The sequence below is a fragment of the Ictalurus furcatus genome, chromosome 17, assembly GCF_023375685.1.
Source record: "Ictalurus furcatus strain D&B chromosome 17, Billie_1.0, whole genome shotgun sequence".
Lineage (NCBI taxonomy): Eukaryota > Metazoa > Chordata > Actinopteri > Siluriformes > Ictaluridae > Ictalurus > Ictalurus furcatus.
The window spans coordinates 15585119-15598423 of NC_071271.1; the positions used below are offsets into that span (position 1 = coordinate 15585119).

At 40.5% G+C, this 13305-nt stretch overlaps 1 protein-coding gene across 2 annotated transcripts in view; it reads right to left on the reverse strand.

Annotated features, from left to right (window-relative positions):
* The window catches only part of tenm4 (teneurin transmembrane protein 4), a 220303-nt gene that overhangs the window by 103499 nt on the left and 103499 nt on the right, over positions 1-13305 (reverse strand). The window contains exons 6-9 of one of the 2 annotated variants that reach the window (XM_053647425.1): positions 12038-12112; positions 11706-11804; positions 9913-10148; positions 2913-3077 (exon numbers count right to left, since the gene is read on the reverse strand). In XM_053647425.1, coding sequence (XP_053503400.1) covers positions 2913-3077; positions 9913-10148; positions 11706-11804; positions 12038-12112 — 575 coding nt within the window. The remainder of the gene's footprint in view (positions 1-2912; positions 3078-9912; positions 10149-11705; positions 11805-12037; positions 12113-13305) is intronic. The other variant, XM_053647427.1, reaches the window with a different exon arrangement.

Consider the following 13305-nt stretch of genomic DNA (forward strand, 5'->3'; position numbering starts at 1 on the left):
TAGGATGACACTGGACTGATTGGGTGTGTTTCTGGTGACAACTGTGCTATGTAAGGCAGAATTACAAACCCCCGCCTATTGATTTCCCTTCAGCTACAGCCGTCACTCACATAGAGACAGGCTAGCGGTGGCCTGGTGCATGTCGCTCTCTCTCTCTACACTGTCTGCTAAATGAAAAAGGATGACTCTGTGACTCATCTATATGGTAATGGCTGTGATCTCCACCTTTCGGCAAATCAAACAGCTAAATCTGGGCTCTGTTCTGTTTTGAGAGCAGAAAAAAAGTAAAACTTTCCCTACTGTGCAGCTCATCGGCATACCACGGGGGGTTAGCAGTGACTTTCTTCAGCTGCCAAAAAAACTGGTATCTAGTTTACCCGATGAAGGGAAGGCACGCCTTCATTGGACATAATACAAGTTCTAATCCCACTCGCGCCCCTGGGTACCTGCTCCCCTAAAGCGGTGCCATCATGTCCTCCAGGAATAAATAGTACCGTTGAACTTGTCTGGCAACATTCACTGGATTACAATGCAAATCTCGAAGAAAGCTGCCAAAACTGGTCACAGCATGGAGCTGGATGACAAATAATCCTAGATCTGATGAAGGCTTTGAAAAATCAAAACTAAGACATTATAATGTTGGCCAGTGATGAGCTGCATCAGTGGGGATCCTCTAAGAAATTAGCTGGATATTTTGGAATGCGTGACTGGATTTGTCCAGGCTGAAGGACACTACTAAAGCTAGTTGTGAAGAAAGTTTTTGGAAGGGGGTCAGGTATGTTCAGACTAATGAAAGTAGGTCTTCAAGCTTTAGAGAAGCGATTCCCAAACCCGTTTCATTCAACGGACCTTCTTAGAACCCAATTCATCTGTACAAACATTATTAAAATGGTGGGTTGTGATTTCCCTTGACTATGCTTCACAGACAGCTGAGGGTCCAACATTATAGCTTTAAGCCATACAAAATACAACCCCAATTCCGAAAAAGTTGGAACAGTATGGAAAATGCAAAAAAAAAAAAAAAAAAAGTCATTTGAAAATTCAAAATTCAATTCACCCTGTACTATATTGAGAACACATGATTAACACAGTATTTTATGTTTTACTTTTTGAATAAAAATATAATATACACTTATTTCAAATCTGATGACAGCAACACTCTCCAAAAAAGTTGGGTCAGTTGTCTGTTTACCACTGTGTAACATCACCTTTTCTTTTAATAACACTTATTAAGCTTTTGGGCTCTGAAGACACCAGTTAGTTAAGTTTAGCAAGTGGAATTTTCCCCATTCATCCATTATGCATTTCTTCAGCTGCGCAACTGTACGGGGCCTTCGTTGTCTTATTTTGCGCTTCATAATGTGCCACACATTCTCAATTGGAGGCAAGTCAGGACTGCAGGCAGGCCATGCTAGCACCCACACTCTCTGCAACCATGCGCTTGTAATAAGGGCAGAATGTGGTTTGGCACTGCCCATTTTGCAACATATGTTGCTACAAAATGTGTACATATCTTTCTGCATGAACGGTGCCCTCACAGATGTGCAAGTTACCCATACCATGGGCACTGACACACCCCCATACCATGACAGACGCTGGCTATTGGACCTGATGCTGATAACAGCTTGGTTAGTACTTTTCCTCTCTGTCCCGGAAAACTCAACGGCTGTTTTGTCCAAAATCTGAAATATTGACTCGTCGGACCACAAAACACGATTCCACTGTGCTACTGTCCATCACATATGAGACTGAGCACAGAGAAGTCGGCGGTGCATATGGACTATGTTGATGTATGGCTTCTGCTTTGCATAGTAAAGCCTTAACTTGTATCTGTGGACGCAGCGGCAAATGGTGTTGACTGACAAAGGATTACCAAAGTATTCCTGAGCCTATGTCAGGATATCATTTACAGACTCATGACAGTTTTTAAGACAGTGACGTATGAGGGATAGGAGATCACACGCGTTCAGAAGTGGTTTTCGGCCTTGCCCTTTAAGCACCGAGATTTGACCGGATTCCTTGAATCTTTTAATTATATTGTGCAATGTAGAAGGTGAAATGCCCAAAATCCTACTGATTTGTCTTTGGGGAATGTTGTTCTCAATGTGTTGAATTATTCGCTGACGCATTGATTGGCGACTCTCGACCCATCCTTGCTCTTGAAGGACTAGGCCTTTTTCGGAGGCTCCTTATATACTATGATTAGATGATTAATTCACCTGTTTCACATCACCTTCTTATTTCAACTTGTCACATCGCTATTAGTCCAAAGTGCCCCAGTCACAGTTTTTTTGGAACATGTTGCATGCATCAATTTCAAAATAAACGTTAATCTTCAAAAAACTATGCAATTGATTAGATAAAACATCACATGCCTTGTCTGTATAAGTTTTTTGTTTAAATACGAGTCAAATTGCTTTTACAAATCACTCCTCTTTGTTTTTATTAGCATTTTCCATACTGTCCTAACTTTTTCAGAATTGGGGTTGTATAAACTAATAATTACTCACCTGATATTGCCAGCTTATTCAGGAATGCAAGCAACTGCAGGAGTAATAGATTCATTCCGAAACCTGGTATTTTAATTGTAACAAGACTGTTGTTAAAGTTATAAATTCTCCCCAAACCGCTATGTACTTTTTATTACCTCAACTATGCTTAACTGCAAGTCATTGTAAGAGCATCTGCATAACTCACTACTACAAAGACAACTGCATACCACTACATTACTGCTTGTATGCAATTAACCAGACATAACAGATGACCATTTAATCATCAAAAATTTCATTGAAAAAATAGGAATGTTCAGCAAGATGTGCACATAAATTTGAGAGACATCTAATATGCTAATGATGATTAAGGATCAAGGATTTTCTACTGTATTTTATCTGTCCATAACGTTTTGTACATACCGTCTTCTCTACCCCTACGGTCTGGGAGCTCCAGCCCTGTATTGCCGAGGGGAGGCAGGCCCAGGTCTGTAGGTATGGACAGGCTGCTGGTGTTATCTTCTGTCAGACGATATAGCTGCCCTTGCATGGGCTGTAAGTGCCAATTCAAACCAAACAGGTGCATGGCTGCAAGACAACAACATACATCTGGAATTAGCATCAAGTATAGGTTTTGTTAGGATTATCAGAAAGAGCCTTCAAACAGTGCTGTGGCTGATAATAAATAAAAGCTACAGTCAGGTTCTAATTTCTAGTTGTTTGAATAATCTCTTTAGTGCAACGACTACAAACTTGTTCAGGTACATATGTTGCAATAAAAAAGTGTTTACAGTACAGAGTGATGATATATTGATATATTGGTCTGCATAACATAAAACAACAAAATGGGCTTTTCCTAATGTGGCTCTTTGGCAAGCATTTCTCTTTCATTATGAGGAAATACTTTTGTGAAGGGTGAAATCTTGCCGAATCACAAGAATGAGCGTCAATGGGTAATACAGTTTTCTTGCTGACAAAGCATGGGTAAAAGCCAAAAGAGCTGTAAACCCCCACAACCCTTCAACCCTACAGGGCAAAAAGAGTGTTGTAACTACCAGCACAGGCTCCCTGGGGTAACACTATTCTTCTCATCCCAATTACCTTACTAATAACCCCTCTTTTCACACACTCCCAAGGGCAGGAAAGACAAGGAAATGATCAAGTCAGCAGGAAGAGAACAGAGAAGCCTGGAATCAACAAAAGGTGCGACCTCTGTGATGAACAGCCATGGAGCCGCAGACTGAGAACGAGTGACTCAACATGATGGATCACCAGAAAGAGTAAAGATGTGATCAGTTTTACTGGGAAAATATCACACCCCAGGACCCTCTGGTCAGCATTAAAACAAACAAGAACCATTAACCATTAAAGCCTTTCCAACGTTTGGTATACATAACCAAGCCAGTTCATTCTAAGAAGATTTATAAATACAGCTTGGGTTACGGCTTGTTTATCGAACCAATATAAGCTCTAGAGCATTCTTTCTTAACACTTAAATTTCAAAACTTGATTTCATTCATCAGCACATAATTGGTACAAGACGACAAGGTGCCCAAGCACATTCCTGTACTGCACCATCTCGCTCTCAACAAAGTGCTTCAGCAAAAATAGCTTTCCATTTCACTTAACATCATTGAGAATAAAGAGTAAGTATTGGTTTCACCCGATAGCAAATATGTTATCTCCAAAAAGGTGAAAGGGAGTCTAAACAAATTGATTTATTTTCATGTCACAGCATTTGGGGGGAAAAGCTTAGCTGGTATAATTCTTAAAATACTGAACTCAATCTCAATTTGTGTTGTGTTCTGCAGTGTAAGGAGTGCATGCTTCTGACTAAGGGTTTCACTGGAAAAAAAACAAGCAAACAGGCAAAGTGTATAATTGCAAAGTATTCTGTACATATTGTTACAATATTATTATTTCAGGCTATTTATTAATATATTTGTTGTTGTTTTTCACAACAAAGCAAATGCAAGAACGTTTTGATTTGACCCTATTTTTGAGTGGCCATTATAATAAATTATACACCTACAGTACATAATTGACCAGTGCTTATACTCAAAGTCAGAACATAATAATGAATAATTTATTGTATAACCACACTAATAATAACTGCAAAGTGACCAGAATCTTGTGCATGTTGGAGAATCTTTATCCATTTAAGGGGAGAAGGCAGAAGTTAGCCAGTATTAGCAAAATGTCAACAGCAATGAATCCAAATGAAAGATGTGTTACTAAGTGGTGATAGCACTGGCTTCCCAAAAAGAACTTTGCCAAAGACTTCTTTGGCTTCTAAAAATATATATGTAACTAAGCTCTTCAAGGCATTTGTATGACACCCACTCACCCCTCTGTAGATGCTGTAAAATCAATGCCCCTGCTTGCCTTGACTTTAGTAATAGCTTCAAACTAGCTGGTTAAAAAGCTAGTTTGACAGAGTGCAGCTCAAACCTTTGGTGATAAGTTTAAAAAAAAAGCACAGCTTTGCTTCCTAGTTCCCCTCATCCATTAATTACAGTCATATTAGTCTTCTTCATCCTGCTTTACATCTGCCCATTTACAAGCTGCAAGGAAATCTGGTCTCCAAAAATAATGAGGCCTTTGATAGAGTTTGCCATAGAGGTTGGAAAGTCTCTCGGCTCTGGTTTACTGAATCAATAGCCATTTGGAAAATTGCAGAGTGCCTTTTGCTGATTGTATTCCACCACATCTCAGCATTCCTGCCGACGAGCCCAGATTTCTGTGCTTCTTTTTTGTGTTGAAGCTGAACATGGATGAGCACAAAAAAATATATTGTGAGACAATATAAATGCAAACAATCAGGTCCCTCTGCATTAGCTAAATTTTACTACGGCAGAGGCGGGTGTGAGCACACTGAGACAGATGGCACCATTTGTCAAGTTTGGGTGGTACATGCATCCCTCCTCCTTTCTTTTTTTTGTCCATTTCTGTCTCTTCCACTCCATTCCGTTTCCTACACTGAGTCAGTGCTTGACGACTGTCCTGGGCAAGCACATCAAAAAACATCAGCAGCCCGTGTGTCATGCCAAACATCCAAGCAAAATCACTCCAGTGTAGGGTCCGTCACTCATCCACTCTTAGTCTCTTCACTGTTAATGGAAAATGACTTGCCAGAACAACCCTTCTAAGCATATCCCTACACTACTATTATTTACCTCAGGCAATTCCTGGTATCTGCATGATGCAGAGTGCTTGGTCTGAATCCAGAAAAGAGGATTATGAAAGAAATATGTCCCTTTGTTCATCCAAACTTAGCATAGTCCAGATTCTTGGCTACCTCGATTGGAAGAAGACTGGCATCCAAAATCTGCATGCCTGTTGCAAGGACAAGTAGCTGCTGGGGCAACATGGCATTCACATTTGAGCTTCAGTTCGGATGTGTGTTCTGCTTTTTTTCCTCCTTTTTTGGCATGGTACATGGGCAGAGCAGCCAATTAGGATGCGGAACACTGCTGCAAACTACTCCCAAGATCCGGTGTAAGAAGCAAGGCCCATTAACAGGTTGTTTGTGCCACCAATGCAGACCCCATTGCACTGAAGGGAATTAGTGTAACCAGAATCAACAGGTTCTCCAGAAAAGCACAAGAGAGGAACCAAAAACAAGGCCATGGATGAAATACAAAAAAGGATAAAGTGTACCCTGGGGATAGGATCAGACATGGCATGAGAATACGCCAACAACCACGATCACTCGTCCTCCATACAATGGGCGGTGCGCATTAGCAAGCATAAGGTTTATTAACTCCTCTTAGACACTTGAATTGATGATGTGTCAAATACAGGTAGTTCTCTGTCCTCTCATTAGCGTCCTAATGACTCTGACACCTTTCCTGAAGGGGAGGATAGTGTGCAAAGCATGTGCCACTTTTCTGTGAAGCCTTGCCCTATTGGACCAGACTGTAATCAACACACTGGCAGCTGATATAAAAGCGAGAAAAGGTGAAACGATGTGCAAGAGAAGAGAGGCAAGATTACTGGAACACACTTGCAAGGATAGAGGTAATTATCTAGAGGTAATTAAATCCACTGACTAGGGGGAAGCAGACGATTTTATTCCCCTCACATTAATTCATTGATTACTAATGATGATGAGATTTGTGGGGAGTCTGTGTCACCCCTGCAATGACGTGCACTAAACCTGATAGAAGTCAGTAAAAGGTGTTACAGTGGCTGTTGGTCATTGGCTCTGTAGGGGAGGAAAAATCCTATACACTTGTCCCTGATTAGATTTTTTTTTTTTGCCTGCATATATGCCACTACCTCAAAAGGTCTTAAACAATTCTTTACTATAAGAGTGAATCTGAAGAGAAGCTGTTAAGACTGAATCATTTCTCTGAAGTGTCTGGCAAGTGCAATCTCACTTCATTCTTTAATTACATGGCCATGATTTGATATCTTAAGATTAAATCTTAGGCCTGATTTAATCTCTGGACTGACTGACATTTTGTTTCTGGTGGGACAACATTAACAATGACATAGCCTCAAACAAAATTAATTCAAGGGGCTATCACAGTTGACTTATGCTATAGGCTACTACAGAGTGTCCCAAAAATCTCCATACATTGGGGGAAATTAACACTTTTTATCAAAATGCCAACATTTTTATATATAATATATACACCTCCAGGGTCCGGGGTTCGAGTCCCGGCCATGAGGGCATGCGTGTGCGAAGTTTGCATGTTCTCCCCGTGCTGCGGGGATTTCCTCCGGGTACCCCCACAGTAAAAATGCTCACCAATTTTGAACAAGAGAACAGAAAGATGTATTCTGGTATAAAAGCCAGCCAGTCAGTTTTTGTTGCAATTGAGCAAAATCCCAGTGTAGCTCCTAACTCAGTAAGTGAGCGTCACCATCAGGGTGTCATTCACTATATGTTCGATGGTGACCGGGAGCCGGACTGCAGCTGTTCGGACATGGTGCTGCTGCTCCTGGGCGCTGAAGCAGCGACAAGTCAGACACTTCATCCAAGATAGGAGCTACACTGGGATTTTGCTCGATTGCAACAAAAAGTGAGAGTGTTTCATTATTATTTCTTTTATTATGATTATTTTTTGCTTTAAACCTGCTAAGATCCTAAGCTAAGCTAAGCTAAGATAAGCCAATTGGCTACTGCCACAATGGTGCTGTTTCTGCTAGTGAGCACGGGTGGCTACGGTTCACGTGCGCTCTACTGTCTTCACTCCTATTGGTAGTCGCTGCACCAAGTCCCTCTAAATTTGCATAAAGTTAAACTTTTCTCAACTTTCAAAGTTGCTGGACACGCCCACATGTAGTCGCCAATGGTCACTGTCGCTCATATTGCCGGAAATCACCGGCTTGCATTGAAAATGAATGGTTTGTGGTCACTCTGTTGCGGCGAGTCTCTGTATGTGTGAATGCACCTTTATTCATAAACCAAACATTCATAGAGCGACCACGGAGCACAGTGACTCCTGCCCCAGTGGGCCTCTGTTAGAAGTTGGTGTAGTTCCTATTTTTGACCAGTAGGTGCAATAGTAATGACTCTACCAAGCTAAATGAGGTGCTGAGCAAGCTGTCCCACGAATGAGAACTAGAATGGTGACTTAACGCATATATCTGAACATCAGCTTCTATCTGTCAAACAGTTTATTCGTTTTTCAACTTGTAATACAAACAAATACAAATAAAAACATCCAACTGAATAAAGAATGATGCAAGGTGAACAGAAGTAGGAACTAAAGACACAGCTGAAATATAAGTGTGTGGGAGTTCAAACCGAGCCAGTTTCAGCATTAAGAGAGAAAGCGAGCCCAGCATGAGCAGAAATGAACACAGAGGGAAGCTGATGACCTTCAGATGCGCTGAACATAACGACCTTCTTAATGGCACCGCTGAGAAAATGGCACACGCCTCCCAACTTTTTAAACCACACACTCCTCTTTTTTTAAACAAACCATTTCATGTGAACTACAATAAAAAAAGACAAGGAAAAAAAATGGCCACATAAACAAACACACACACACACACACACACACACACATGACTCTAAACATCTGTCAGAAGATTTAATTGGGTTCATTAGACAACACAGTTAGAGTTTCCAATTACAGACCTCCATAATTAATTGCACTTGAAATTAACTATATTTTCTCATCAGCTTTTAATTAAACGTGGCCCCTTGTTCTTGATTGGAATTTCTCGATTCTCAGGGCGAGCTAAGGTTCCCTACATGTTTACTCAAGGGCGCATGGGGAGATGGTCTTGATTTTTTGGGTTGAGTAATTACAAGAAGTAATTAGGACCCATCAGCCTGTTGGGCTCCACAGAGCTCCTGGTGAGGTCAAAGCCGAAGTCGGCCACAGACACACAACTTTCATGCTCAGCTTTAGCCTTTCACTTCTTAGTGGATTCATATTTCATGCAGTACATCTGCTATTAAGAGCAGATTTTACATTTGTATTCAGGTTTCAAAATACGGTGGCAAATTGCCATCGTAAAAAAATATATATATATATATATTTATGCAAATTTTCCCAGCAAAAACGAAATATATAATCATGATTTACTATCATTTAGCCAGAGGAGAGAAGTAGAAATTATGTTTTTTTTTAATCATCATTCTGCCACGATGCATATTTATTCCCAGTGATGAAGCAGCAGAAGCTATTTTTTTTCTTGATGATGGGAAATTGTTCTGAAAGATATCCCATTGTAGCTGTACTGATGTGCCCTTGCGCTTGCTTTCCCCATTTCTTCTTCATCATAAAATCTTATTTCAGATCTCCTCTTCTAAGATTGCATTTAACAATGTAATCATTTATATGCTAAACAGATACACATGTTAATGTGAGCCATATGATGAAGTCCTTTTGTCAGAGCTCGGAATGTAAAACATACTCTCAGCTTGATGGATGGCAAGAATCTGCATTTGTGCTGCGACTGGAAATAAGGCATCTTATTTCTTTTTCCGTGCATGGAATGTAACAGCCAGGTTCTTAAAGGGCCACAGGGGAGCGTGTACAAAAAACATTTCACTACGGCATGACAGATCTGTGATAAGACACTGAGGGAGTTTGATGGGGACTAGAGAATTCAAAAGCATAAGTCTATTCAGCATACACAAAGTGTACGAGTTTCATCGAAAGGTGTTATTTATTAAAAATAGGATATCTTAATTAGGGTAGGGTCTTTAAGGTATTTGAAACGTCTGGCTGAAAAAGTTCTTGGGAGACCATAAAATTTTAACTGAGTGGAAAAAAAAATAGAAATCCCTGCTTTAATAAGATGAAATACATTCAGCATAATGTTCTCTGGTATGCCTGTGTAGTAAAATATTTAAAGGAAGTGTGCTTCTCAAGTTGGAACAGTCCTCATTAATAGACTGGCGCATATTTGAAGGGTCTAGGATAAAAAGTTGAATATGAGAAGGGAACGAACTTACCGATGAAGTACGCCAGCAGGAACACCAGTGTGATGGAGATGAGGATGGCACTGAGGGCGGCACATTTCCAGTTGCAATGCTTATAGGGCTTCTTGAGGCTGAAGACGGGTCGGGTGAATGTGCTGCGAGGCAAGGGTCGCGGCGGGGGAGAGTACACCGTGCTGGAGGTCAGAGGGTATGCAGGCGATGTTGTGCAGTACAGCGGTGAGCTCCCACCAGGCTTGAACAGAAAGTGTCTAAAAGAGCGCAATAAAACTGTATTGCACAAGTTTTAAAAAGAACAAGACGCGTGTGTTGATGTGTTATATTTAGGGCTGGCCCGAACAGCAGTTACAGACTTTGAATACTCGTCAGTGTTTCTGCTTTCAGCAATTAAACATCGTTTTAAGTATGTTCTAAATCCAGTAGGTGACAATGATGTATTAGTTGTGTATACACTAATATATGTACATATATGTATATATATACAGTATTTGTATTAGCTGTGTTGGTAAAAAAAAATGTTTTATTAAATCATTCAAGCATGAGTCTAAACAAATAGCAAGACAAAGTAGTTCATCTGACTGTGCTATATATGCTCTGGATTGAGAAAAAAAAAAAATTCAATGAAACCCTGTTTACTTTTGAATCGTACCCTTTTCAGCAGCTGTGTAACAACACCAACAGTTAAATAAGGTACTAAGATTATAAAAATAAGGGTTGTAGGTGTTACCCATCAGCTATTTTTTAAGAAATAATACATTTGGGCATTTGTTTGTTTGTTTGTTTGTTTTTTGCTTTGTAAATATCAATAGTTCAATAGTTCTTATAATATAGCACATTATGTCACATGACTTTCTGTCCATGTTTTTTTAAATCCCAAATGGCTCCCAATTTTTTAGACATATAGTGCAGTATGTATCTTGGAGAAACGATTATTTCACTGCGCATGTTCTGCATTTATACACGGAGTCGGAAGGTAAAGATGGAGCCAGCGTAATGAATGAACACTGGAGTATTCAAATGATTCAGGCCAGCCTTATTTAAGTGTTTTCCCCCTCTTTGTTAAAACAGAACTGAGCACCTCTGCACAGTCGGTGAAGCCGTCACTTAGACTTTTCAGTTCCTTTGGCCACTTTTAGACCTGCGTGGGGTTGAAAATTTTTGTGCCACCAGGGTTCGCTGCACTGAAATCTGCACTGAATCGATATGTAATTTAATTTACAGCCTGGGTGACCGCAGAGAATCCTCGTTAATGTGGACCTGTGCGGTGACTTCTAATTCACCTCCAGAGGGTGTGTCTCCGGAGTGCCAATTGGCTGCTGCAAATATATATATATATATATATATATATATATATATATATATATATATACATACATACATATATACAGATGGTAAGGGTAGCTCATTTGACCTCGAAGATCATGATACACTCTTGTTAAAGGACGCTCGGGTCCGATTGAGTGCTGTGGTTTCGCGTTGGCTTTTAAAGACAGTTAAGAGATTTTTTGAGACAACTGAGACCGCTTTACTGACCGAGTAAGAGATACTCAGAGATGAAATACATATGAATCTTACGCAACCTTGACCAGTCTAATGTACTAAAAAAATCAATTGCAATTTTACTTACTATCATTGATCATGGTTACTTCTGTACATGCAAAAAATATTTATTGCTGGAAGGTGCAGTTCCATATTTAAATAAAAGAACAGATTGGAAAGACAAGATCAATGCACGCATGTACCGCTAGGAAGCATGGCAAAGCAGATCCTACTAGTTACGGCGGCCACGGTCGGAACGTGGAACATACCCGTCACTGTAAGCATTGTCGCGGCGAGCCGTAGCCAGTATGTCCATCTCTATAAGGTTGTCCTGTAAACTCTCTAGGTTTGTCTGCTTTGCTATGTTTCTACACACAGGTAGAGAGATGGATAGATGGAGTGAGAGTGAGGGACATGCATGCAAGAAGGAAACACAGATGTGATCATCCTGTGACTTCAGAACTAAAGGTGGAAAAACTGACAGAGACAAACGGAGAAATCAAAACTAAAGCCCTTATGGAACTAACTAGGAGTTTGTTGTTTTTGTGTAAACTCTCCCATTTCCTGTACTAAACACTCTTTCCCCCACACAAGCATGTACCTTGTATTGTATGACCCTTGCCCTTCTCTGCAAGAGTCCTGCTCCTCTCTGATAAACATTAGAGTATTCTGGTTCCTTTGTGGTTGGGGTTAAAAGAAAACAAGGCATCATGTTACTATTACACATTTTGTACCTTTTATAAGTCAAATTAAAAGTCAGTAAATCACATGTTATGTTTTATAGGCAATTCTACATTCTATTTTGAAATGGTAAATAAGTTCAAGAAGAAAATTGATATTAACAGTCAGGAGAAAATAGTTTTCTCTTCTCCGAGGAATGCCGGATCATGTCCGCATCAGACCGCTGTTCCATAAGGGAATGCTGAGGTGATGCAATGGAAGAATGAACCATCAAGCATGCAGAGCACAGACTCCACACCTTCAGTTCAACAAGAGAAAAGACTTGTTTCCCTCCTGTTCACTTCCTGTTACAGGCTGTTTGCTCTTTTCTCATTGTTTATTGCTTATTTGTTCAGCCCGCGAGAGAAGCGTTAAACTTTTAATGAAGGAGTCAAGCTGGGAACGGGTTCGGTAAATCGAGTGTAGGTGGACAGGAAGAATAGTAAAAGAGCGCAGAGGAAGACCAAGCAACATTCTGGGAGTCTCACTCTCCATTCATCCCTTTCAACTAAGAGAACCATTTTCAGGACAAAAAGTAAAGCCCCAAGTGTCCCAGCGCCTGTGAGCTTTTCCTAATGGCGCTATTTTCTGTCAGAAGACTTTATATAACTAACGGATTGGGTGAGGGAGGGGTTGATAATGCTGATTTATTCACTTTTCCAACGCATCCTTTTCTTCCGCATGCTGGCTGGTGTGACCATCTGTTCCCTTCTCGTCTGGGAATACCTGCTACAGATTAAACTTTGGGAAAATCCGTAGCGCCTAATCAGTCATTATGTCGTTAAGTGTCCCTCCGCAAAATGAAATTAACACTCATTTTCCTGTTGAGTGGACCGCCACAGTAGCGATGATGTAGCGACAGAGAAGAGTGAAAACAGTGATCTGCAAGCAAATAGATCTATAGCATATGTGCTTGTCAAAAGAGATTTGATTGTAAGAAGAATAAAATATTAAGGGAAATATTATCAAGATGGTCAAACGTTAAGCCTGAGAGATAGCTAGAAACGTACATGTTAGAACCCAGAGAGCTCACATGTAAGGAATAATGCATGTCAGATGGCGCAGTTATATGAAAATAATGCACGCTGGGGTGGTGTGATGTGGCCGCCGTGCAAGAGCAGTGCTGCTACCAACCCCTACAATCCCCCT